Consider the following 23317-nt stretch of genomic DNA (forward strand, 5'->3'; position numbering starts at 1 on the left):
GAGTCCACGGCCCTCAAACAGGGTTTCTCAGTCTCAGCACCACTGATAATCGGGCAGCTGTCCTGGGCATAAGACAACACGTAGCAGCATCCCTGGTGTCTAATCACTTCCCTCTGCTCTCCCTTCTCTTGCTCACCTTCTGCCAGCAGATCCTTCATTCTCATCCTCCTGCCACAGGCTTTGCACAGCCTTTGTCCTCCCTGCCCCCATGCTTCCCAGAGCTGGTTCCTCATCCCTCAGCTCTCAGCTTTCCTTGACCATCCTCCAGAAGCCTGCCCCCTCTGTTCTTCTCCATCCTGACCCCTGGCTTATTCTGTCTGCAGCGTTTACTACTGTGTTTTATTGATTTGCCTCTTTACTGTCTGTAGCGGGTTAAATGGCAGACCCCAAATAGATACATCCACATCTGATCCCTGGCACCTTGGTGAGTGTGATGTTATTTGAAGAAAAAAAAAAAAGGACTTTGCAAGACAGCATTAAGGACGTCAAGGTGTGGAGATCTTTCTGGATTATGAGACAGACAGACACAGAGGAAACAGCCACGTGAAGATGGAGGCAGAAGTTGGAATAACGCAGCCACAAGCCAAGGAACGCCTGGAGCCGGCAGAAGCCAGAAGAAGCAAAGATTGGATTCTCTCCTGTAGCCTGGAGATGGAGCAAGATGCTGCCGACACCTTGTTTTCAAACCTCTGCCCTCCAGAACAGTGAGACAATGTAGCTGTTGTTTCAAGCCACTTAGTTTTTGAGACTTCGTTACAGCGGCCACAGGAAACAAAACACAGGCAGCCTTCTCTCCCACAAGGCCATGAACTCAGGAGAGCAAAGAGGAAATCTGTGGTGTTCTTTCCCATCACCCCAGCCATCTGCACAGCGCCTGTTGCCGATGATAAAATAAATGAATGCCTCACCTGAAGAAGCTCTCAATCTCACCTTCACCCCAGCCAGTAATTGTTCACTTCTCTTTGGATTCCACCCCGTCCCCCCAACCCCGCCCACCCACCTCCCCACTCCCCTACCCATCCCCCACCTCCCTGGACACAGGAAACTCACTCCCTCCAAAACAGTGGTTCTCTCAGGGGCGATTCTGCCCCCCAGGGGACATTTGGCAATGCCTGGGGACATTTTGTAGTCACTACTGGGGTGGGGGGAGAGTGACTGAAGGTCAGGGATGCTGCCCAACTTCCTACAATGCACAGGGCAGCCCCCAAGACAGAGAATGAAGCCCCAATTTCAGCACTGCTGATGCAGAGAAACTCTGGACTCAATTTATTGATAGTACTTGATGCCAATATAAACATCAATTGATCGATTGCCTCCTAACATCTCTTCCCCGTTCTTCTGGTAACAGTTCCTCAGTTTCCCAGGTGAAACAGCCCCTGCCCGAGCCTAGCTCCTTTGGGTAGAGTCGACCCCGCCCCCAACTCCAGAAATAGGCATGTGACCTGGCCTAACCAATCAGACCATACATTCTCCCAGGCACAGCAATTGATTCAGAACTGAACATGTTACACCCCCCTGCAAACATTCATGTCCAATGAAAGAGAGATCTGGGGTTTAGAGGCCATTAAAGCGACCCTCCCATTTTCCATTGGACACACAATTGTGGGAATAAAAATTTGGTATATCTGGGCACTCTCTTTTGCCTCCATGAGGGGAAAGGATGACTGAAAATGGAGGGAAACACCACAAAGAAAGCAGAGTTAAGAGACAGAGTGCAACGGGGAGAGAGGAGAGGGTTCCTGAGATATCTCCTGAGCCCCTGGATCCAGCCGGACCTGAAGTCATTTCCTCCCAAGCTTGTCAGTTATATGAGGTAATATTATTTTTGACTAAGCCAGTTTCGGTTGGGTTTTCTGTCACAAGATCTAGGACTCCAGCTTGAAACTTCTGCAGACTAAGTTCAGAATTTCCTCAGACCTTAAACTTCTCCAACTGAACATCCCTTATTTCTTCCACTATTCCCCAAGGGACCTGACTCTCATGTTCCTCTTAAAGCCCAGGTCTCAGAACACCATCCCTGAGATCAAAGGGGACAGTCCATCTGTCAATGTAGTGAGATCTTTAAAATCCAGCTATGCCCATCCAACACACCCTCTGGTCCTGCCCACTTCCTGGCACCATTAATGTTAGCAAGGGAGACAAATAGAACTTTGTCTTTCAGTCCCTCAAATATTCCCCAAACTCCCACACGCAAATTGACGTGTCACCTCCTCCAGGAAGCCTACCCTGATTGTTTCTGGGGGTTCTCTTCTCTCTGCTCTCACAATACCCTGGGCTTCACTCACCCATCACTGAGTGTGTTAATCTGTGTTGTAACTGCCTATTTCCTCGTCTGTTTCCATGAGTTTCATGATGGTCTGCGTCTCATTCATTGTGGGATTCTCCAACAGAATGTCTCAGAAATGTCTCTGAGGTGGGTGGTAGTATCATCATTACTATTGTTGTTATTATTGCTGTTATCACCGTCTTCATTTGCCTCATTTTACAGATGAGAAAACAAAAGGTGAGAAGCCACATAACTCGGAACTAGTAAAGGCAGGATAATCTCAGCCAATCCATCCTCAATCATCGCTAACCAACTACCACTAACCAGTAGTAAGTAAGCACTCAACAAATACCTCCTAAATCAGGGAGGGATCAGCAAACTCTGTAAAGAGGTAAACAGTAATTTTTAAATTTTTTTGGCTTTGCAGAGAGAAAGCAGCCACAAACAATGTGTCAACAAGTAGGCAAGACCTTGTATCAATTAAACTTTGTTTACAAAAAGAGGCAGCCAGCCCATGGGTTATAGTGTGCTGACCCCTGTATTAAATGAATGAAAAAAGGAAGTGAATATTTGATCAACATTTATTGAGCACCTACTATATGCCAAGTGCTGTTCTAGGAACTGGGGACACAGTTGTGAACCAAACAGACGAAAAGCTTTGCCCTGACACTCCAGTGGGGGAAGCAGATAATAAGCAAATAAGTTAAAAACTATGGTAAGTCAGAGAGGGCTAAGTACTGTGGAGGAGGGCTTCCCTCGTGGCGCAGTGGTTAAGAATCCGCCTGCCGATGCAGGGGACACGGGTTCGAGCCCTGGTCCGGGAAGATCCCACATGCTGCGTAGCAACTAAACACGTGCTCCACAACTACTGAGCCTGCGCTTTAGAGCCTTCGAGCCACAACTACTGAGCCCGCACACCTAGAGCTCATGCTCCACAACAAGAGAAGCCACCGCATCGAGAAGCCTGTGCAACCGCAACAAAGAGTAGCTCCCGCTCGCTGCAACTGGAGAAAGACCACACAGCAACGAAGACCCAATGCAGCCAAAAACAAACAAACAAACAAATAAATAAGTACTGTGGAGGAAAATAAAAGAAGGAAGAGAATGGTGGGGGGGGCGTAGGCAGGGGCAGGGGGTGTGATTTTTATATATGGAAACCAGGGGAAATCTCTCTGATAAGAAACCTTCAGGAGATAAGAGAACAACCAGGGTGTATATCTGGGGGAAGAGGGATTTGTGGAGAAAGAACAGCACGTGCAAAGGCCCTGGAGCTGAATTGCACCTGGTGGGTTCTAGGAACAGTGAGGGCAGGCCCACATGGCTGGAGTCGAGTGAGGGAGGGGGGGAGAGGGAGGAGATGAGGGCTGAGAGGTGGGCAGAGGCCAAATGCATAGGTTCTTCTGGGTCATGATGAGAACTTTCACTTTTACTCCAAGGGGAGCCATGCGTGGGAGGGCTGGGAGCAAGGGGAGGGACAGGGGTTTCCAGCATCCGCTATGAGAGTCCTGAAGGGTGACATTTCCCAGTATTGGGCCCAGAGAGGAAGTCAGTGAACAGAAGAGAATGGAATGGGAAAGAACGCACAGCGCAAATGCTGACACCCCCACCCAGGCTTCTGTCCCGGTCAGCCCCCGTGGACATGTTTAGATGCGATCTTCCACCCAACTCAACCCAACCCACCTGGCTGAGATTTGCTTGCCCCAAGCCCCACCCCAAGTCCCCAGCTGCATCCTTCCCCCATGGCTCTGGTCCAGGTCTTCCTCACTCCTCATCCCACAGAGGTTTCCTCTAAACTAGCCCCCTCCAGACCAGCAACTCTGAAGCCAGCTAGGCATCACCCTGAGGTCCTCTGGCACTGCCTTCTCTATATCCACCCAACCCATTTCCTCGTCCTCCCTGGCACCCAGCTAAGCTACATTCCCATTCCTGTCTTGCGGTTGGATGGGACCATGTGACCAGTGGAACAAGAATGGAGGTGATGGTGCCACTTCTGGGCCTGGCCCCATGAAAACCTCTCAGGGTTTCCCTCCTCATAACTCCCTCCTTGTCCTCTGGCTGAATAGAGAACTCCAAGGGCTTCAGGGAGGATGGGGCCATGAGATGGAAAGAGCCCAAGTCCTGTAGAGACTTTGTAAAGAAGGGCTATCCTCTCAATCCCCCAGTTGACCCAAACTGGATTGTGATATAAGCTAGAAGTAAACTCTTTAAATTCACTGAAGCAATGCATTTCATTACAGCAGCTAACATTTTGCACCCGGACCTATACCACATCCTACAGGCAAGCTCAGATCCACTGAAATCAAATTAGCAAAAAAGAATGACTCCCATTAATTTAGCACTTGCTATAATTAATTGTACGTCGGTCACCATTATAAGAACTTAACTTACCTTATCGTGTTGAACCCTCACATAACCCTGAGATAAAGGTGCTGTCCACACACCCATTCTGTAGATAAGACAACCTGGGCAGAAATAGGTTAAGTAATTTTTTTTCTCCAAGATCACAAGGCTAGTAAGTACCTGACTTGAAATTCAAAGCAGCCCAATATATAAAGAGTTCCTAAAAATCAATAAGAAAAAAATGCCAGCAGTCCTAGAAGGAAAAAAATAATGGGCAAATGATATGAACAAATATTATTTTGCAGAGAGAAAATATAAATAGTTCTTAAACATAAGAACAGAGGCTCTACCTCACTCAGAATAAGAGCAATGTATATTGAGTCATAATGAGCTTCATTTATCACCCAAGTTGGCAAAACTCCAAAAGCTTAACAACTGTTGGCAAGGCAGTGGAGAAACCAGCATTCTCATTGCTAGAGGTAATGTAATTGGAACAATGCATATGGGAACAATCCCATACAGAGAACAATTTGGCAGGATCTACTGAAAACACAGACTCACCCGCTTTGAGCCAGCAAACCCTTCTGAGAATTTATCCCATGGATATACTTGCTCATGTATCTGGCTGCAATAATAACATTTATATGTAGCTAGATACTTTTCTAGGTTCTTGATAGTAACTCATTTATCCTTCAGAACAATGCTTCCAGATGGGTATTTATTATCTCCATTTTACAGATGAGGAAACGGAAGCACAGAGAGGTTAAGTAACATGCCCAAGGTCACACAGTAGAGGAGCCAAAAAACAGTTCATGGACAAGGTTATTCATCACAGTTAGTTTGTCAGAACAAAAGCCTGGTGCAATCCAAGTGCCAATCAATAGGGCTGATGGTAAATTAAGTGATCCCCAAACCGTGCAATGGAATACAGTTTAGAGAAACTGTCCCTGGCCACATGCCTGCGGGGTGGCCAAAAAAGAAACAGAGTAGGGATCCTGGTACCAGGCTGCCTGGGTTTGAATTTCTGACTGTCACTTTCAAGCTGGGTGCCCTGAGGCAAGTGACTTAACTTCTCTGTGCCTCAGTTTTCCCATGTGCAGTATGAAGATAATGATAATATCTACCTCGTAAATTGTTATGGAGATTAAACAAGTCAGTGTATAGAAAGTGTTTCGACCAGGGATCAGCAAACTTTTTCTACAAACATCTGGATAGTAAATACCTTCACCTCAACAGGCCAGACACTCTCTTCATCAATTACTCAACTGTAGAGTTGTAACTGGAAATCAGCCATACATAATACATAAACAAATGGACGTGGCTGTATGCCAATAAAACTTTATTTATAAAACACACTTGTGGTTCAGATTTGGCCCTCCCATTGTAGTTTGCCAGCCCCCAGTTTAGATGAATGCCTGGCACACAGTTAGCCCAGTATAAGTGGTTTGTTGAGTAAATGGACAATCTAGAATATCATGCAGTCATTTTTTAAAGAAGAATGAGAACAATCTCTATGTATTGATTTGGAAAGATTCTCAAGATGATGATGAAAGTGAGAAAAGCAGGGTATAAAGCAGTGGGTGGTATGTGCCAACTTTTGTAGTAAGAGACGAGGGTAGTTAATAAAAACCTGCATTCCTATTTGCATAAGGAAATTCTAGAAGGCTATATAGTCAACTTAAAGAAAAAAGGAGTCACTTATGGAGGAAGGTAGCACCTGGGTATCTGAAGAAGATGGCTAGAGGTTACATTTTTTTCCCTGTGCACCTTTTTATGTGTTTTGATCTTTGAATGATACACATGTATTATTTAACCAAAGAGTCAAATATTTTAAAGATTCTACCAGGCTGTCTGTCCCCCAGCACAGGGTGTCGCAACGTCAGCACTGTAGACATTGGGGCCGGATAATTCTCTGTTGTGTGCGACATTGTCGGACGTTGAGCAGAATCCCCAGGCTCTATCCGCTAGATGCCAGTATCAGCTCCCAGACGTGACAAGCCCAACTGTCCCAGGACATAGCCAAGGATCCCCTGGGGGCGAAACCACCCCAGTTGAGAACCACTGCCCTAACCCAAACTCCTCCAGGCTGTGCTCTGCTGCCAACCTTCCCTATATCCCTCATTTTCCCTAAAAAGACTTTTTATAGCGGGTTTATCAGGTGTCAACACAGTGCTGAGAAGTATTGAAATACTACAACAGTCTTCCCCCAAAAAGGTGCCGTTTTTAGCCACAGTTCACAGATGGGGAAACTGAGTCTCAGGGAGGCGAAGCCAGCAAGTGATGCTGTCAGGACTGGCTCCCAGGTCTGTCTCCTCCAAGCCACCACCATCAACCCCCACCCGAGCCCACACCTCCTATTCTAACTCTCCTACCCTCTCCCTTCCCTGCCTCTGCCAACAGCACCAGCATTTACAGGCTGGGGACCAAAGCACAGAGAGGTTAAGTAACATGCCCAAGGTCACACAGTGGGGGAACTGAAAAAAGATTCATCATCTTGGCTCCAGTGACCCCTCCCATCCTGAGTCTAATCAGCTCCCCCGTCCTGGTGGATCCTTCCCACAATGACTGTCACATTTGTCTCTTCCTCTCCACTTCCTCAGCTTTAAAGTTTCATCTCTGCCACCCGGAATTTGGGCTCCCAGAGAGAGTCAGAGTGTCTGGTCACCACTGTGGCCGCCTATGATGGTGTCATCGTCTTTCTGGGTCTCAGATCTCAGCTTGGAGACTCGCTTCAATCTGACCTCACCCATGAATCATGCCCACCAGCCAGCCCACTCACTGCCCTGCAGCACAACTACGTGGGAACCGACCTGCTCCCACCTCAGAGCCTTTGCACTGGCAGTGCCTCCTGCCAGGAGTGTTGTTTCCTCAGACTCACATGACTCGTTCCCTCACTTTGCCCAGGTCTTTGCTCAAATGTTGCCTCCTCAGTGAGGCCTCCCAGACCTCCTACGCAAAAGTGCAACCCCACATTCCCAAGCCCCCTTCTCCAGGCCATGTACCACCTCTGACAATGTATATGTTTCCTTATTTGCCCACTGTCAGTGCCTCCCACTAGAATGTGGGCTCTTCTACAACAAGGGTTTGTGTGTGTCTTTTTCCCACTGTCTCAGCACCAAGAAGAGGCCCAGCATACATGATAATTGTTGATGAATGAACGAATGAATGAATGAATTAATTAATTAATACGCTCTTCCCACTCTCTACCCAGGGAACAGTGGAGCGAAAGCCGAGGAACTCTGAGGAGGAAATGAGAGAAACTAGGAAGCATCCTAATTCCAGGCTCCACATCTTTATGCCATTGTGTGTCCCCCACCCCATTCCACCCCCATCAGGAGCCCTCCCTTTTCTCTCTCTGCCCTTCCATATCCCACTGGTAGTTCATGGCCCGGGCTTAAATCTGTTGATGGACAGGGACTTGAAAACTTAGAGAGGCTGTTCTTGTGATACCTCCCTCCGACTTAATGTGACCACCTTTTAGCTTCCTGCTCATGGCCCCACTGTGAATGGGGCACAGGGCTGAGCTTCAAAGGGAGACAAAATGCACAGGGCAGGATGGCACAGAGCTCCCAGATGGGGAGGATCAAGGAACACCCCTGCCCAGCGCAGGGCCTGACACAGCTAGGCACCGGAACCCAGAGCAATTGGAAAACTCCTACTCACCCTTCAAAACCCAGCACAAATGTCCCCTCTTGCATCAAGCCCAACTCTCCCAGGCAATGTCTTGCCTTTGCTCCAGGGCCCCCAGCCCAGAGATTTCTTCCTCTGCCCTGGTCCTGACAACACAGGGCTGGGGGATGTCTGTCTCTCCCAGTCTGGGAGCACCTTGAGGGCCAGACCCAGGCCTGGGTCCTCGGTGTTGCCCAGCACAGAAAATCAGGACACATTAGTCCCTGCAGCTGCCCTCCTAGAGAATAACGCCACAACCCCTTGCCTTTTATCAGAAAACCAGCTACAGGGAAGATGCAGGGAAGGATAGAAGTTCATCCTTAAGTCTAACCACTTTCCCGTTAGCTGCTGTTGAAGCCTCACTGGATCTCGACTGCTCGCAAGTCTGGGGCCTGACTGGTCTGACAGCTACTTCCTTCTGTGTGGAAGCCAGGAGGCAAGGAAATGGAGGTAAATTTGGAATGGCCTGTGGCCAGAGCAGGTGGCTGGGGGTGGCAGGGGAATCTCTAGGGTTCCCCAGCCGCCATTCTTTCAGGAAGCCTGCCTGGGCTAGGGGAGGGTGGGCCTCTTCCACGTGTGGCCCTATCCTCAGGAAACACCCCCAGGGACCCCCATAGGCCCACTCCCTGATCACTGACTGCCCCTCCCCCCATCCGCACAGGGCATCTCAGGCCAGAGAGGAGGCAATGCCCCAGCCTGCCCACCATCTGTCCCCAGAGAGGTCCCCCTCTAGCCCACAGCGCGTCCAGACAAGCCTTTCCTCCCAGGGTAGGGCCTGAGGGCTGGATAGCAAGTGTCAGGCCCGCAGGGCAGGCAGGGCACCCCCAACCACCAGCCATCACTTTCCACCCAGAACTCAGGAGGCCAGAGGGAACCAGAGAAGGTACAACTGAAAGAGAATCCAGTCCAGTTACCTCCCCCACCCCACCGCATTCAAATAGGGATTTGAATAGATTTCCTGAGCTGGGGGCGGTCACAGTCAAATCCTCCTCCGCCTGGACCCCGGGGCCCTTGCAGAAATCCCTACAGAGAAAAAGCAGCTATTTCTAGGTTCCCAAAACCCCAGGACCCACTCTCAGGGTTCTGGACCAGGTCCTGCCTCAATGTGCCCCCTGGGATGGATGGAGTTAGGAAGACCAGAGCCCCAGGCCCATAGCACCCCGCCCGCCCCATGCTGCCCCAGGCCCAGGCAGGAAGCCAAGGGGAAGATGTGAGGGGAAGGAAGGGGCCCAGCGCCTGGGAGGAGGAGACACATGTGGGGGAAGGAATCGGAGGAGGCCCCTCCCCCATAGCCAGAATCTTGGGGGGTGGGGGGGTCAAAGGAGTTGAAAACCTCAGGCACCCTATTGGCCACCCAGGGGGTTCCTAGCCCCCCTCAAGACCCCCACAGAATCCCTTTTTGGGGCTTGATCCACACTGGAGCCAGCCTGGGGCTTTGGGAGCTTTAACCCCAAGTTTGCCAGTTCTCAGCCTAGATGTGGGTTAACTGTGAGCCTATGAGCCCATTCCCGTTAACCTTGGGTGGGCCACCCCTGTATCCCCGAGTGTTACAACCCCCATATCCCCCGTACCCTCTGCCAGACCCCGCGGCGGGGGAGCATCCTCCTCTCTACACGGCTGGCCCAGAGGTGCAGAGCACCAAGCCCCTGGGTACCAGCCTGGGATGCCTCCCACCACCCACCCTGGGGCAGGTCCGTCAGTGGCCGTCTCACCTGGGACATCTGGGGACGCAGGTTGACCTCCCGCAGGTTGATGGCTTGGGGCAGCAGGTTGTTGAGCAACTGGCACAGAAGGACGCCATCCCGGAGGGCCTGCGCCAGTTCGCACACCTGGGCCCCATCCCAGGTCACGCGGTGGCTGGGCGGCAGCACCCGGCACTGGATCAGCCAGTGGGTGCACTGGCGCCACAGCTCCATGGCTGCTAGCTTCCCGGGCCGGCCTGTGCACCCTCGCGGCCTCCTTCGCCGCCCGCCCGCTTGCCTCCGCTAGCTAGCTACCACTTCCTCTTCTTTGCCTGTAACTGTCGCCCTGAGACGGGGCGGAGGGGGAGCCGTGGGAGTGTGTGTGGGGGGGCACCTGCAGCCCAGCCCCAGCCCAGCCCCTTTCAAGCAGGACCTGGCCTCTCCTTCCCCCACCAACTAGCACTGGGGCATCTGGGAGTGGGTTCAGGGTAACAAGGAGGCCTGCCGCCTTCCTCTGTGTCCAACCCAAGAGCGTACAACCTCGGAAACATACTCAAAATCCACCCTGTTCGCACCCCTCCCTCCTCCGCCTCCACCCTCATCCAGCCCCCAACCTTGGCAGCCTGGACCAGCAGCACAGTGTCCTCTGCCCCATGGCCGGGCTCCTGTCCTCACCCCCCCCACAATCTGTACTCCCCACATCAGAGGGCACCTATGAACACCTAAGTCAAGTCAGGATGCCCCCACAGCCCCCCTCGTCTGGGATAAAAGTCATCCCTGCAGCCCACAAGGGCCTGCATGAGCACTCATCACCTCCCTGCCCTACTTCTCCCACTCTCCCCCACTTTGCACTGTTCCAGCCAAACGGGCCTCCTCAGTGTTCTTCCAACATACTAGGTAGCCCCAGAAGTTTGCCCTAGCATCCTGCCACAAGGCCTTTGCACATGCTAGTCCTCTGCCTTAGGCAATTTCACGGCCAGCTCCCTCACTTCCTGCAAATCTTAGCTCTAGATCATCTTCTCATGAAGTTTTCCCAAACCTCTCCATTTCAGATCACAGCCTTTTTTCCCACCCCATCACACCCTATCCCACTTCCCCACCTGTTATTTTATTATACATATTTCTTTATTGTGTATTGAGAAATTTGTGTCTGGTGTTGGAACCACTCCCCCCAGCACCTGGCACATATACATGCTCCATAAATATTTGTTGAATGAAGAATGAATGAATAATTGAAAGCTCTATGGCTCTACCTCTGACATTTATCCCAAATCCGTTCATTTATTTCCATGGCCCTGGCCACCATCATCTCTTTTTTTGGACTTTGATAGTGTCGTTCATTGGTTTAGCAAATATTTACTGTCTTTGTAGCCCTTATCATTATCTGAAATCATGTGCTCGACGAGGTCTCTCTACCCACCTCCACCCCACTAGATTGTGAGTAGTCTCCCCCCTCCGTCTCACAAGCACCCCCCCCCCCCCCCCCCCCCCCCGAGCCACCCCCCGCATTTTCCTTTTTAATTATTGTAACCACTAAGGGGCGCTAGACTCCTTTCACTGGACATACCCCTACCCTCTGACTGTATCAAAACCAGGCCGGGGGTGAGTCAAGGAAGGGATACCCCTCAGCCTGTCCTGAGACTGGAGTCTCTTCCACATTGGCAAATGGGGAAGCCCAGCCTGGAAATTCCCAGATTTACGATCCTACAGGCACCAAAACTTTCTTCCCCAACCATCCGTGGCTGTCTATGCGCCAATTTTCTCATCTGTAAAGTGAGTGACAGTAACCTTCACCGTTTAGAATTACGGTAGGGGTCAGAGATGGTGGGGCTGCAAAGATCAGAGGAAGACAGGATAGCGCTCCAGGGCTCCGGGCTTGAATCCCACCTTGACCAATCACAAGCCGTGTCAAACTTGGGCAAACTTGGGCTGAGCTGTCCCATGCCTCAGTTTCTGCATCTAGAAAATGGGGTGATGAAAACAGTACCCATCTCATTGAGAGGTCTACGTAAAAATGCAATGTGTTGAAGCTGGGCAAGCAAAGAGAACAGTCCTGGCATACAGTAAGCGCTTAATGAATGTTAGCTGCAGCTACTGCTTTCAATTCTGTTGTCATTATTATGCGCCCTCAATAAACTTGGCCAGAGCGTCCTCTGTCTGGTTCCAGATCCTTCCCTCCCCCACCTTTCTCACCCTTGTCTCCGGGCGACAGGATGGAAGCCCCCCTCCCCTCCTTCCCTCCACTTAGGAAACCACCTGAAAGTTTACCCCCCAGTCCTGCCAGAGTCTAGATCAGCTCCAACGTTCTGTTACTAGGAGAGGCTGTCGTGTTTTCCCGCATCTCTCTCCACAAAACCCGACACCCAATGGGGTTCCTTCCCGGAAACCGAGGGGGGTGGTCTGGAGGAAGCTCACCCGGTCACGTCACAGCCGCCACCACTCCCTGCCAGGCGAGAGAGCCCGTAGGGACCGCCCCGCCCCTGCCCGGAACACTGAGGGGCTTAGGAGACACCGCCTTGCCCCTTCCCAAGGGGCCAGGGATGCTTAGGACCAGCGGAATCGAGGGGCCTGGCTCTAAGGGGCGGAACTAAAAGAGGAGTGAGGAGATGAGTGGGCGTGGTCATCCCGAGAAGGGCGGGGGCAAATTTAAGGGGGCGGGGTCCACTAGTAGGAACGGAGTTTCCCAAGGGGGCGTGGTCTACGGGAAGAAGGTTTTATCTGAAGGGGGCGTGGTTAGCGAAAACAAAGTTTCTAAGGGGGCGGGGCGAGAACAAGGGGGCGGGGTGAGAGCCCGGAGGTTACGGTTGGAGGAGGGGCGGGGCCTGGAGGGGCGGGTTTTAAATGGGAGGGACCAGGTGTTGGGGCTCGGTTCCCCTCGGGCGCGGCGGGTGAAGGCTGGACTTGGCTGGGACGGGGAGGGAGGGGTCGGGAGCCGCAGAGCCTCAGGCTTCCGCCAGGCCCCAGGTTCTTGGGAGCTCCGCGGGTCCCGGCCCAGGTGAGTGAGGGGCCCCAGGCAGATCCAGGACCGGGAGATTACTGGGGCAGGGAGTTCTCTTTTCCAGGTGGGGCCACCAGCTCTCAGGGAGGATCTGGGTGTCTGTCCACGTGCGTCCGCGAACGTAAAAGGAGTCGCCTGACTGGGACGCTGTGTATCACGCGTGTCCGTGTACCTGGGCGTCCTCCTCCAAGCGTGTTTTCTGTGCAACACGGAAAGCCTCCCTGCTTCCACTTTTGCCTGAACGGTGTTTTTAAACCACAGACCAGATCGTGCCCCTCCCTCACGTCAAACCCGTCCCGTCCCGAAGCTGCCCTTCCACCCCACTGAGATGAAAATTCGAGGTCCACCAGTTCCTGCATCGTCTCTGCCTATCTTACTGCTCTCCACTTCACTCCTGGCTCACAGCATGCAGCCCCACCAGCCTCCCTGATGATGTAAGATGTAAAAAGCAAGCTCCAGGCCTTTGCACTTGCCGTATCCCCACCTGGACTGCTCTTTCTCCACATCTTTGCATCACTGTCTCCTCTCTACTGAGGTCTCAGCTCCTACGTCACCTGGTGGGAGAGAGCCTCCTGACTACCTGTTTAAGGTGGCCTGCCCCAGCCAGCCTCCTTGACATTTCCCTGTTTTATCACCTTCATTGTTCACCCTTAGATATTACCTTCTTCATTCATCCTGCGCTTATTTGTTTTGTGTCTTGCCCACCGGAAGGGCCTTGGTCTCATTCATCACTGTTTCTCCAGGGTCTAGAACAGAGCCTGGCACGCAGTAAGCATTCAACCAGTCAATGTTTGCTCAAGTTTGAGGCTCCGCGTCCACCTGTGTCCCTGTGTCTCTGTGCAGGTGGCTGCCCTCCTGCACATGTGTGTACGTGTATGTGGCCAACAGAGCATGAATAATCCCCTTCCTCCTTTCCCCAAGCTTGCCTCTCACCCACCCCCTCTCCTGACTCTGCCCTGTTCCTCTCTCTTCTGCCCAGATATCCAGAAATTATTCCAAAGGACGCAGGGCAGGTGGATGACTTAATTGGCCTGTGGCTGACCTGTGCCCACTCTGAGCTCCCCCCTGAACTAATCAGAGCCTTGTCAGCGACGCACCACCACACCCACTAAGGGGCACTTAAGACAGAGGAAGCTGGAGTCCGGGGACTCTTAAGACCAAGGCTGGGCCTGGCCCAGGTGACAAACAGGAAGTGCTCAGGCATCCAGGAGACACACCTGGCTTTCAGGTATGTGGCACCGGGAGACAGCACTCTGCTCAGCTCCCCCGCCCCTTAAGCCACGTAGGGCCAGTCTGGGAACTTCCTGACCCTTTCAGGCCCTCAGCCCAGCTGACTCAGATCATAAGAATCCAGGTGCTATTTCCCTGCAGACCCCGCCAGGCCCAGAAGATCTTGGGGGCAGGGGAAGCAAAAAGCAAACCGCTTGCTTCCCTCCCATCCAGGGCAGTTTTTTCCACCAGACACTTGAGACACACCGGGGCCTGAGGCCTGCGCCATGATTAACATGTCCTAAAGCATCTGAGACCTAAATTTGACTGCAGTAATAAGGAAATGGATCTGCTCCAAAATATGAAAATCTGCAAATGCTTATTTGCTGACAAGTCTAAAAAATATGACCCTTTAATGTCCTTAAAAATGGCATTACATGGGGCTTCCCTGGTGGCGCAGTGGTTGCGAGTCCACCTGCCGATGCAGGGGACACGGGTTCGTGCCCCGGTCCGGGAAGATCCCACATGCCGCGGAGCGGCTGGGCCCGTGAGCCATGGCTGCTGAGCCTGTGCGTCCGGAGCCTGTGCTCCACAACGGGAGAGGCCACAGCAGTGAGAGGCCCACGTACCGCAAAAAAAAAAAAGTGGCCTTACATTGGAAAGGCACCTATGGGTTAGATTTCTGTACAATCTGAGAATCTTTGAGTATGCATATAGGTGGCTGAGATGCTATGGACTTTAGTAAATTAAATTCTCCCCAGCCTACAATTTCTTTCACCCCAAGAACCACCTGGCTTGCTCCCTCAAAATCCTCCCAGTGTTCACCAACAGAGACCTTCCCGGGCCACCCTATGGAAAAATCTTAACTCCACCCCTTGAATCTTCATACCCCATCCCTGGTTTCAGTTTCTTGTTTAGGTCTCTCGGATCTATCCTATACTTCCTCATTATTTTTCCAATCACTGTCTTCCCTACTAGAACATCCCTAAGGACAGGAATTCTGGTCTGTGTTGTTCACTGCTAGGTCTCTAGTGCCGAGAAGGGGCATCTGGCACACAGTGGGTGCCCCATGAATGTTGGTTTGAGTGAATTTGTTAATTAAATTTCGCCAAAACGTAGCAGTATGTCATCTGCATAAAAAAACTGCATTACATTTGAAAGCAATGCACAGGTCTTTTCCCTTTGCAAGAATCCCAGTGAATGCATGACTCTTTCCATGAAATCACAGCCTATTCTAAATTAAAGTTACTCATAGCCAGATTTTAATCTGATATATATATATATATATATCTCAAATATAATTCAGATATAATTTATAATTAAGATATATAATCGGACTATGGGTAACATCTTTAACTTAAAGTATAAATATATAAATAGTTATACAAAAATGTTTATATATTTTAAATATAAATATTTATATATAATTATATTTATATATTTTAAATATAAATATTCTATATTAAAATATATAGTATACATTAAAATATTTTAATATTATATATAATGTATGTAAAGATATACTATATATTAAAATACAATATATACTTTTATATATGCATATACAGAGAGAGTTGCATTTTAAGGTTCAATAAGATATGGGCTGCTGTCTTCAGAACCATGAGGAAAATGGAAGGGCTGAGCTGGATGCTCAGGATTCAAGAGTAACTATTCCCATTTTACAGATGAGGAAGACTGGGGCCTGTTGGAAGTACAAAGCACAGCCCCTGCAGCCTCTGCCCCGGAGAGCTCCATGCAGGTGCCACAGGATGGAGAGGACTTTGCTGGCCAACCCTGGTACCACGGCCCACTGTCCCGCCAGGTACCGCTGCCTCCTGCAGGACCTCAGGACCATCTGATGGGGAGTCTCACCCCTTTGACCTTTGACTTACTGGGTACTCCTGGATCCCAGATGAGGGGCTTAGGGTCAAGGTCTATCGGAAGGAGTGGCTCAAGGGCTGGGGACTGTCTTGAAGCTTCGTTGGTGTGGCATGTCACTTCTTACATTTAAATTATCACTTCCTTTGGGATGGTGTTGAGGATGGTGTTGGGGATTGAAGAGCGTCCTAATGACCCTGCAAACCACCCCTTGGCTCTGCTTTCTCTCTCTGGATCCCAGGCCACCCGTGGCCGCCAGGGGCCCATCTCCCTCTCAATCCAAAGTTCCTCACCCTCATCTCCAACTTAGGGGTCACCTTCAGGAGTTCCAGGACCTGGGGTATCCAATCAAATCATGAGAGGCAGTGTAGCTTAGTGGTTAAAACACCACACTTTAGCACCAGACAGCCTGGGTTCAAATCCCATCCCTACAACTCACATTGGGTGTGAACTAGGGCAAGGTATTCGATATCTCTGGGCCTCAGTTTCCCCATCTGTAAAATGGGCATAATAGTACCTACCTCTTAACCTTGGTAAAGGATGAAGTGAGTTCATACATTTTACAACTAAAACAGTGCCTGGCAAATAACAAGGGCTATACATGTGCCCATTGTGCATACTGTCCAGTCCCCAGCCCCCATTACCAGCTCCACTTTTCCCCTCTGCAATGTCGTGGCCCTCAGCCTCTGTTTTCACACCAGCCACCGTGGCTGGCATAAGACTGCTTGACCATTATTTTAAAGGTTGATTTAAAGGCCAGAGTCTGTTTGGAAGGACCCAGTGAATGGCTTTCCTGGAAGCCACATTTGCATAGCAAGCTCAGTGCATGTCCTTGGGTTGGAAGTTGCATAAGTCAGTGCTGGCTAGTGGCTGTAAAAAACATTCCCAAGATGTCACCAGCCAGACTTGATCAACATTTAAGGGTGTGACTTCCCTGGTGGTCCAGGGAAGACTCTGCACTCCCAGTGGTCAAGACTCCACACTCCCAATGCAGGGGACCCAGGTCTGATCCCCTGGTCGAGGAACTAGATCCCACATGCATGCTGCAACTAAGGGTCCACGTGCTGCAACTAAGAGTCACATACCACAGCTAAAGATCCCGCATGCCGCAACTAAGACGCGGTGCAGCCTAAATAAATAAATATTAGAAAAAAAAAATTTTAAGGGCTAGTTCATGTCACAACCTGAGGGGATGCAGAGCTCCAAAATGAGTCAGACCCAAGCCCTTTCCATCCTGTGTCTTCGCCATCCCCTAGGGCTTTGGAGACATCAACTGACAGGACAGAACCTGTAGGATTGTACAGGAGAATTTTATTGGTCAGGTCGGGACATTCCCCACAGCCCTTCTGCCCTCATACCATTGGCCAGATCTTGTCACATGACAGCTAACTGCAAGGGAGCCTGGGAAATGTAGTCCAGAGGTATGCCTATGAAAAAAGAAGAAATGGTCTGACACAATGGTATCCAGTCTCTGGGTTTTTTTGAGTGGGTGGAGGGGGGTGGGGAGTCATCATTAACTACTGATACAGGCTTATGCCTAAACCCCTTGCCCCTGTCCTCCATCCCCAGAAGGCTGAGGCCCTCCTCCAGCAAGATGGTGACTTCTTAGTTCGTGCATCTAAGTCCCGTGGGGGCCACCCTGTGATCTCCTGCCGTTGGCGGGGCTCAGTCCTACACTTCGAGGTGTTCCGTGTGGCCCTGCGCCCCCGGCCAGGCCGGCCCACAGCCCTCTTTCAGCTGGAGGATGAGCGTTTCCCAAGCCTGCCTGCCCTGGTTCGCAGCTATGTGACCGGCCAGCGTACGCTGTCCCAGGCCACGGGAGCTGTGGCATCCAGGCCAGTGACACGGCAAGGACCTGTTCGACGCAGCTTTAGTGAAGACACCCTTCCAGATGGCCCGGCTTGGACAGAGCCATTCAGGTACCACAGGCTCCCAACCTCCCTGACGACACCCAACACCCCCCAGGGTCCTCCACCTCAGCACTGTCCACTAGTGACATTGGCGGCCAGATTATTCTTGGCTGTGGGGGACCGTTCTGTGCATTGTAGGACGTTCAGCAGCGTCCCTGGCCTCTATCTACTAGATGCCAGTAGAATCCTCTGTACGTCATCCCCCTAGTTGTGACGACCAAAAATGTCTCCTGACATTGCCAAGTGTCCCCTGGGGGTATCAGGCACCCTGGTTGCGATCCACTGGTTCCGAATGATGGGATGTAAGGTTTTATGGGTGTTGATGGGGGCTGCTCTGCGCAGAGTAGGACAACACATCTCCCCCATCTCTGTCCCCAGGGCTAGGAAGCGGAGTGACAGTCAGCCCGCAGGCTTGGAGCATATGGGGCAGCCAACAGAAGACCATCCTGGTTCAGGTAAGGGTCTTCCAGGACAATACATAGCTCAGAGATTGCTCTGCCACTCACTACCCAAGTGAACTTTGGCAGGTGACTTAACCTCCTGGAAAAAAGAGATGGTGATGCTCTCAATGTTGTCATGGTGACGAAAAAACACAGGACTAAGGAACTTTGTAGGTGCTTAAAAATGTGGGTTTATGATGATTCCAAGAAGCCCTCTGTTCTCTAACCATGGCTGACCTCTCTAATAATTCCTCTCACATCCCGTACTCACTCTGGCCACATAGTCTTCCTTTCAGTTGCTGGAACCTTCCAAATTTGTTCCTGCCTCAGGGCCTTTGCATTTGCTGTTCTCACCATTGGAGAGCCCATTCCCTAATCTTTACCTGGGGGACTCCTTCTCATCTAATGTGAGTTCTTCAAAGCAGCTGATCCTGACCATCCTACATAAAGGAGGAGTCTCCCTTATACCCTGACTGCCCTGTCCACACCCCCCCCCAATTCAACATGAGCCCTCGTTGTGTGCCAGACACTCTGCTAAGTGCTGAGATAGTCAATGAACAAGAAAGACAAAGATCCCTGCTCAAGTGGAGCCAACATCCTACTAGAGGAAGAAGGGCCATGAACAACAAAAATGAGTCAATTACATATGCTTTGGGTTAAAAATTAAAAGCAGGACACAGTAAGGAGTATGCGAATGGTAATGAGTATTACAATTTTAAGTAGTAGTTAGGAAAGGTCCCATGGAGAAAGATTTGAAGGAGATGAAGGAGGGAACGATGTGGATAATTGGATGAGAATGACCCAGGCAGAGGGAACAGCCATTGCAAAGGTCCTGGGGCCAGAACAAGAGTTTGAACTGTTCACTGAACCAAAAGGAGGTGAGTGTAGCAGAAACACTGGGAGTGAGGGGGAAGTCACGAGAGATTGGGCTCAAACTGTGAGGGCTTCTTGGACTAATATGAGGACTTTGGCCCTTATTCAGAGCGAGCTGGGAACCGTGGGGAGGTTTTGAGCCCCTATAACAGGGTCGACTTAAATGCTTAGTAAATACAGAGTCTCCCAAAAGTCTGGGTGCAGTTTTAAGTTGCAATAACCTCAGAAGTAAATATGCCACAAACTTAACAAAAGACATCATTTGAAATTTTGATAAATTCAGTTTCTTTGATGCTTATGTAGCTTTGTGAATTTTGAATGACATTTTTCATTTTAATTTCATACAGTCAGGGCTTACCATCTTCAATCAGAGGGGCAAAAACAAAGAATTCAAACTTGAAATGTAGTATTCAAAAATTGCAAAACTACATACGTGTCAGAGAAAGTTCGTTTTCAAACCATTGGTAAGTGTGTAGCATTGATGTTGGTGAAGTTGTTCAATTTCAAAGCCGCACCAAGATAGGCTGGGATACCTGGTTATTGGCTGAATGAGTGGATGAACCAGGAGGTTAGTAGCCCATGAAGCCACTGACCCCTCCCAGCTATCTTCTCTGTGTACCTCTTTCACCCCCTCTTGTATGACACCCAGGAGCTTCCACTATGCCTGCATCTGCCCTGCCTCGGACAGGTAGTGACTCCATGTTGCTAAAGGTGCCCGTTCCCCTGGGGTCCATTGCTGACAGCCTCAGGGCCTCTGATGGGCAGCTTCATGCCAAGGCACCAACCAAGCCACCTCGAACATCCTCACTGATGCTGCCTGATGCCTCTGGATGCCCCCCAACGTACTGTGAGCTGGTGCCCCGAGTGCCCAGGGTCCAGGGAACACCTGCTGGCCACAGCTGTCCAGAGCCAGAGGCACCATGGTGGGAGGCTGAGGAGGAGGACGGATGTTTTGCAAGACCGCAGGCAGAGGTCTCTTTCTGCCCACCTGACAACCCCTTCTGCCTGCTGGGCTCCCAGAATCGGCCTCTGGAAACTGAAGTCCTGCATACTCTCCATGGCCTGTTCCTGGAGCACCATCCTGGGAGCACCGCTCTCCACCTGCTATTGGTGGATTGCCAGGTGGGTCACCTACAGAGGTTTTTCCTCCCCAGGCAGGGGCTGAAGCCAGGACAAGGGCCAACCCCACCTCACATCTGTATACTCACCCTGCTCCCTTGACTTCTCTACTCTTACCCTGGCCCCCCATCGCCAGGCGACTGGCCTCCTGGGATTGACCAAGGCTCAGCGGGGCGCTATGGGGGTCGCCTCTGGTCTGGAGCTGCTCACACTTCCCCATGGGCATCGCTTGAGGTTGGAACTGCTGGAGAGGTGAGCCAGCCACCTGGAATCCCTAGGGTCTCCAAATCTCCCCATTCACGGTCCCCTAGGGAGGTGGGGCATGGGCAATGCCACCGACTGTCCCTCCTCACCCCCGCATTGCAAACCTCCCCACTGCCCCCAGACCCTTGCCTTCCGCCTCCACAGGCTCGAGACGCTGGCACTGGCGGGGGCGCTGGCAGTGCTGGGCTGCGCAGGGCCGCTGGAGGAGCGCGCGGCCGCCCTGAGGGGCCTGGTGGAGCTGGCCCTGGCGCTGCGGCCAGGGGCGGCGGGAGACCTGCCCGGACTGGCCGCGGTCATGGGCGCCTTGCTCATGCCCCAGGTGCGTGGGAAGCGGGGATGGGGAGGAGGCCGAGAGCAAGTGATGGGAAAAAGTGGAGAGGAGGCGGGCTCAGCTCTCTTCCTCCAGGTGTCGCGGTTGGAACGCACGTGGCGCCAGCTGCGAAGGAGCCACACCGAGGCTGCGCTGGCCTTCGAGCAGGAGCTGAAGCCACTGATGCGGGCGCTGGATGAGGGCGCCGGTGAGTGGCATCTTTCGATGAGTGGTAACTAAGCGGAATCCCAATCCGGTCCTAAGCCCCGCCCGGGTCTTAGGTCCCCGCCCCTGCTTCTCTCCTAAGCCACGCCCCCTGCCCTAGGCCCGGCCCCTGATTCACATCCAGCTCTATGCTAGGCTCTGGCCTCTGGGTCTCGTGCCAAACCCCGCCCCTTCCTTCTGTCCTAGGCTCCACCTTGGCCTTACATTCCGCCCGTTGTTTCGGTCCTAGGCTCCGCCCCTTAAGCAAGGCTCCGCCCTCCTCGCCCTAACCCCCGCCCTCTGTGCGAGTCTCGGTCGGGAACTAATCCCTAGGCCCCGCCCTCACTCTGTCCCAGGCTCCGCCCCTGCCCTAGGCCACTCCCCGGTCCTGCTCTGGGCCAGGCTCAAGCCTCTGTTTCTGACCCAGACCCCAACCATTGCTTTGTCCTAGGGTGCCTCGGCCCAATGTATGTCGCACCCGTTTCACCCTAGGACCCGCCCTCTGCCCCTAGCCCAGCCCAGACCCTTCCCCAACAGGACCCTGCGACCCGGGGGAGGTGGCGTTGCCGCACGTGGCGCCCGCGGTGCGCCTGCTGGAGGGCGAGGAACTCCCCGGGCCCCTGGACGAGAGCTGCGAGCGGCTGCTGCGCACCCTGCACCGGGCGCGTTTGCTGGCCCGGGACGCGCCCAGATTCCGCGAGGCGGCGGCTCGGCGCCTGCGAGGTGAGCGCCTCCTCTGCGCCGGGTTGCCAGAGGGTCCCGGAACACCCCTCATGCTCCAACTCGGTGCCCCCAAACCCACCGGGCCAGGGACTAGAGCCTCCCACCACGCCTCCCAGAGCCCCACCCAAACTGGGACGGCCCGGCCCCACGGGGTTCTCAACCTAACACGCGCCGCAACCTGCAGTGTAGACGGAAACACTGCCCCCAAAGGGCGGCCCAGCCCCCCAGAGCCACGCCCACAGGGCCCAACTCCCACTCTTCCACCTGGCAAGGCCCTGCGCCTAGAGGATCTCGATCCGCCACCAAGAATGCCCAGCTCCCTCCTAAATGACTCAGACCTTCAACCTGGTAGAATAGAACGGCGCCCCCGCAGAGCTCAGAGCCACACCCCTCTCCTGCCCTGGGGCAGACCAGCCTCCAGGATCCCCGACCTGGGTCGTCCCTGCCTTCACTGGTGACCTTAGCCCCCCTGTCCCTCCAACATGGGCCAACCTCCTCCCCCCCCAAGTTTGTCGCGAAGGACGGCCCGGACCCCAAATCCCACCCTCGGGCGTGGCTCCATCTCCAGGCACAACCCCTAAAGTGGGTCCCCCAGGATCTCGCCCCAGGAACAGACTGCCCCGGTGCACCCACCGAGCCCCTCAGCCACCCCGCCCCCACTGCTGCAGACTCAGGAGCCCCCTCCCGGCTAACCCTACCCAGATGTCCAGGTAATCTCAGGCTGAGTCCCTCCGGGGTCAAAGTCCCGAGGGAACAAGGCAGTTGTGGGAGGGGCAAGGCAGTTGCCTGGGCCCTGCCCCCAGCCCCACCTGGCCCCGCCCCCAGGTTTCCGGCCCCACCCGGAGCTGAGAGAGGCCCTGACCACTGGTTTCTTGAGGAGGCTGCTCTGGGGGAGCCAAGGAGCTGGGGCGCCGTGGGCCACACGTCTTGAGAAGTTCCAGCGCGTCCTCACCGTCCTGTCGCAGCGCCTGGAGCCTGACCATTGAGGGCACAGACCGCCCCCATCTTCACGCTGGGATACCAAGGCTTCCATGGAGACCAAGGAAGCCGCCCAAGCTTCCGCACACAGCCAAATGCAGTGGGGACCTGCACCCTGCCTCACAGGAGGGGACCTGGTTTGCAAGAACCCACCCTGTGCCCTAAAAAGGCACACTGATCCTGGCGGAGGGCAGCCTCCTCCCCACACTAGAAGACCCAGATGTCTGGAGGCTCTGGACGCCCTCTCCCACATGCCCCCTCGCATATCCCACAAAGGGTGAACGTGTGGCTTTTAATGTTAAAGAGAACTTGCAGATCTGTAAGAGGCCTGAGTTCAAATATGTTTTAAAAGCTGTGTGACTGGGCTTCCCTGGTGGCGCAGTGGTTGAGAGTCCGCCTGCCGATGCAGGGGACACGGGTTCGTGCCCCAGTCCGGGAGGATCCCACATGCCGC

The 23317-nt window shown here is 52.7% G+C and overlaps 2 protein-coding genes across 12 annotated transcripts in view; one reads left to right on the forward strand and one right to left on the reverse strand.

Annotated features, from left to right (window-relative positions):
- The window catches only part of VAV1 (vav guanine nucleotide exchange factor 1), a 50153-nt gene extending 39849 nt beyond the window's left edge, over positions 1–10304 (reverse strand). The window contains exon 1 of one of the 3 annotated variants that reach the window (XM_027085752.1): positions 9988–10304. In XM_027085752.1, coding sequence (XP_026941553.1) covers positions 9988–10191 — 204 coding nt within the window. In that variant the 5' untranslated portion in view covers positions 10192–10304. The remainder of the gene's footprint in view (positions 1–9987) is intronic. The other 2 variants (XM_027085754.1, XM_027085753.1) reach the window with 2 other exon arrangements.
- A 2552-nt stretch (positions 10305–12856) lies between these two features.
- On the forward strand, positions 12857–23228 carry SH2D3A (SH2 domain containing 3A). Of its 9 annotated transcripts, none has more exons than XM_027085768.1 (11): positions 12905–12952; positions 13935–14183; positions 15850–15986; positions 17612–17961; positions 18331–18407; positions 19915–20387; positions 20521–20636; positions 20793–20967; positions 21055–21166; positions 21700–21885; positions 22766–23228. In XM_027085768.1, the coding sequence occupies exons 3-11, from the start codon at positions 15918–15920 to the stop codon at positions 23026–23028; spliced, it is 1821 nt and encodes a 606-aa protein (XP_026941569.1). In that variant the 5' UTR covers positions 12905–12952; positions 13935–14183; positions 15850–15917; the 3' UTR covers positions 23029–23228. The 9 variants fall into 9 exon arrangements, with proteins under 9 accessions (XP_026941571.1, XP_026941569.1, XP_026941570.1 ...); XM_027085769.1 differs by lacking the exon at positions 12905–12952 and adding an exon at positions 13009–13389; XM_027085775.1 differs by lacking the exon at positions 12905–12952 and adding an exon at positions 22454–22595 and having other exon boundaries at positions 13444–14183; positions 22766–22992.
- The last annotated feature ends 89 nt before the right edge of the window (positions 23229–23317 follow it).

Source organism: Aethalodelphis obliquidens, unplaced genomic scaffold (assembly GCF_003676395.1).
Source record: "Aethalodelphis obliquidens isolate GAN/ISIS:26980383/991018 unplaced genomic scaffold, ASM367639v1 scaffold53, whole genome shotgun sequence".
NCBI classification, from domain to species: domain Eukaryota; kingdom Metazoa; phylum Chordata; class Mammalia; order Artiodactyla; family Delphinidae; genus Aethalodelphis; species Aethalodelphis obliquidens.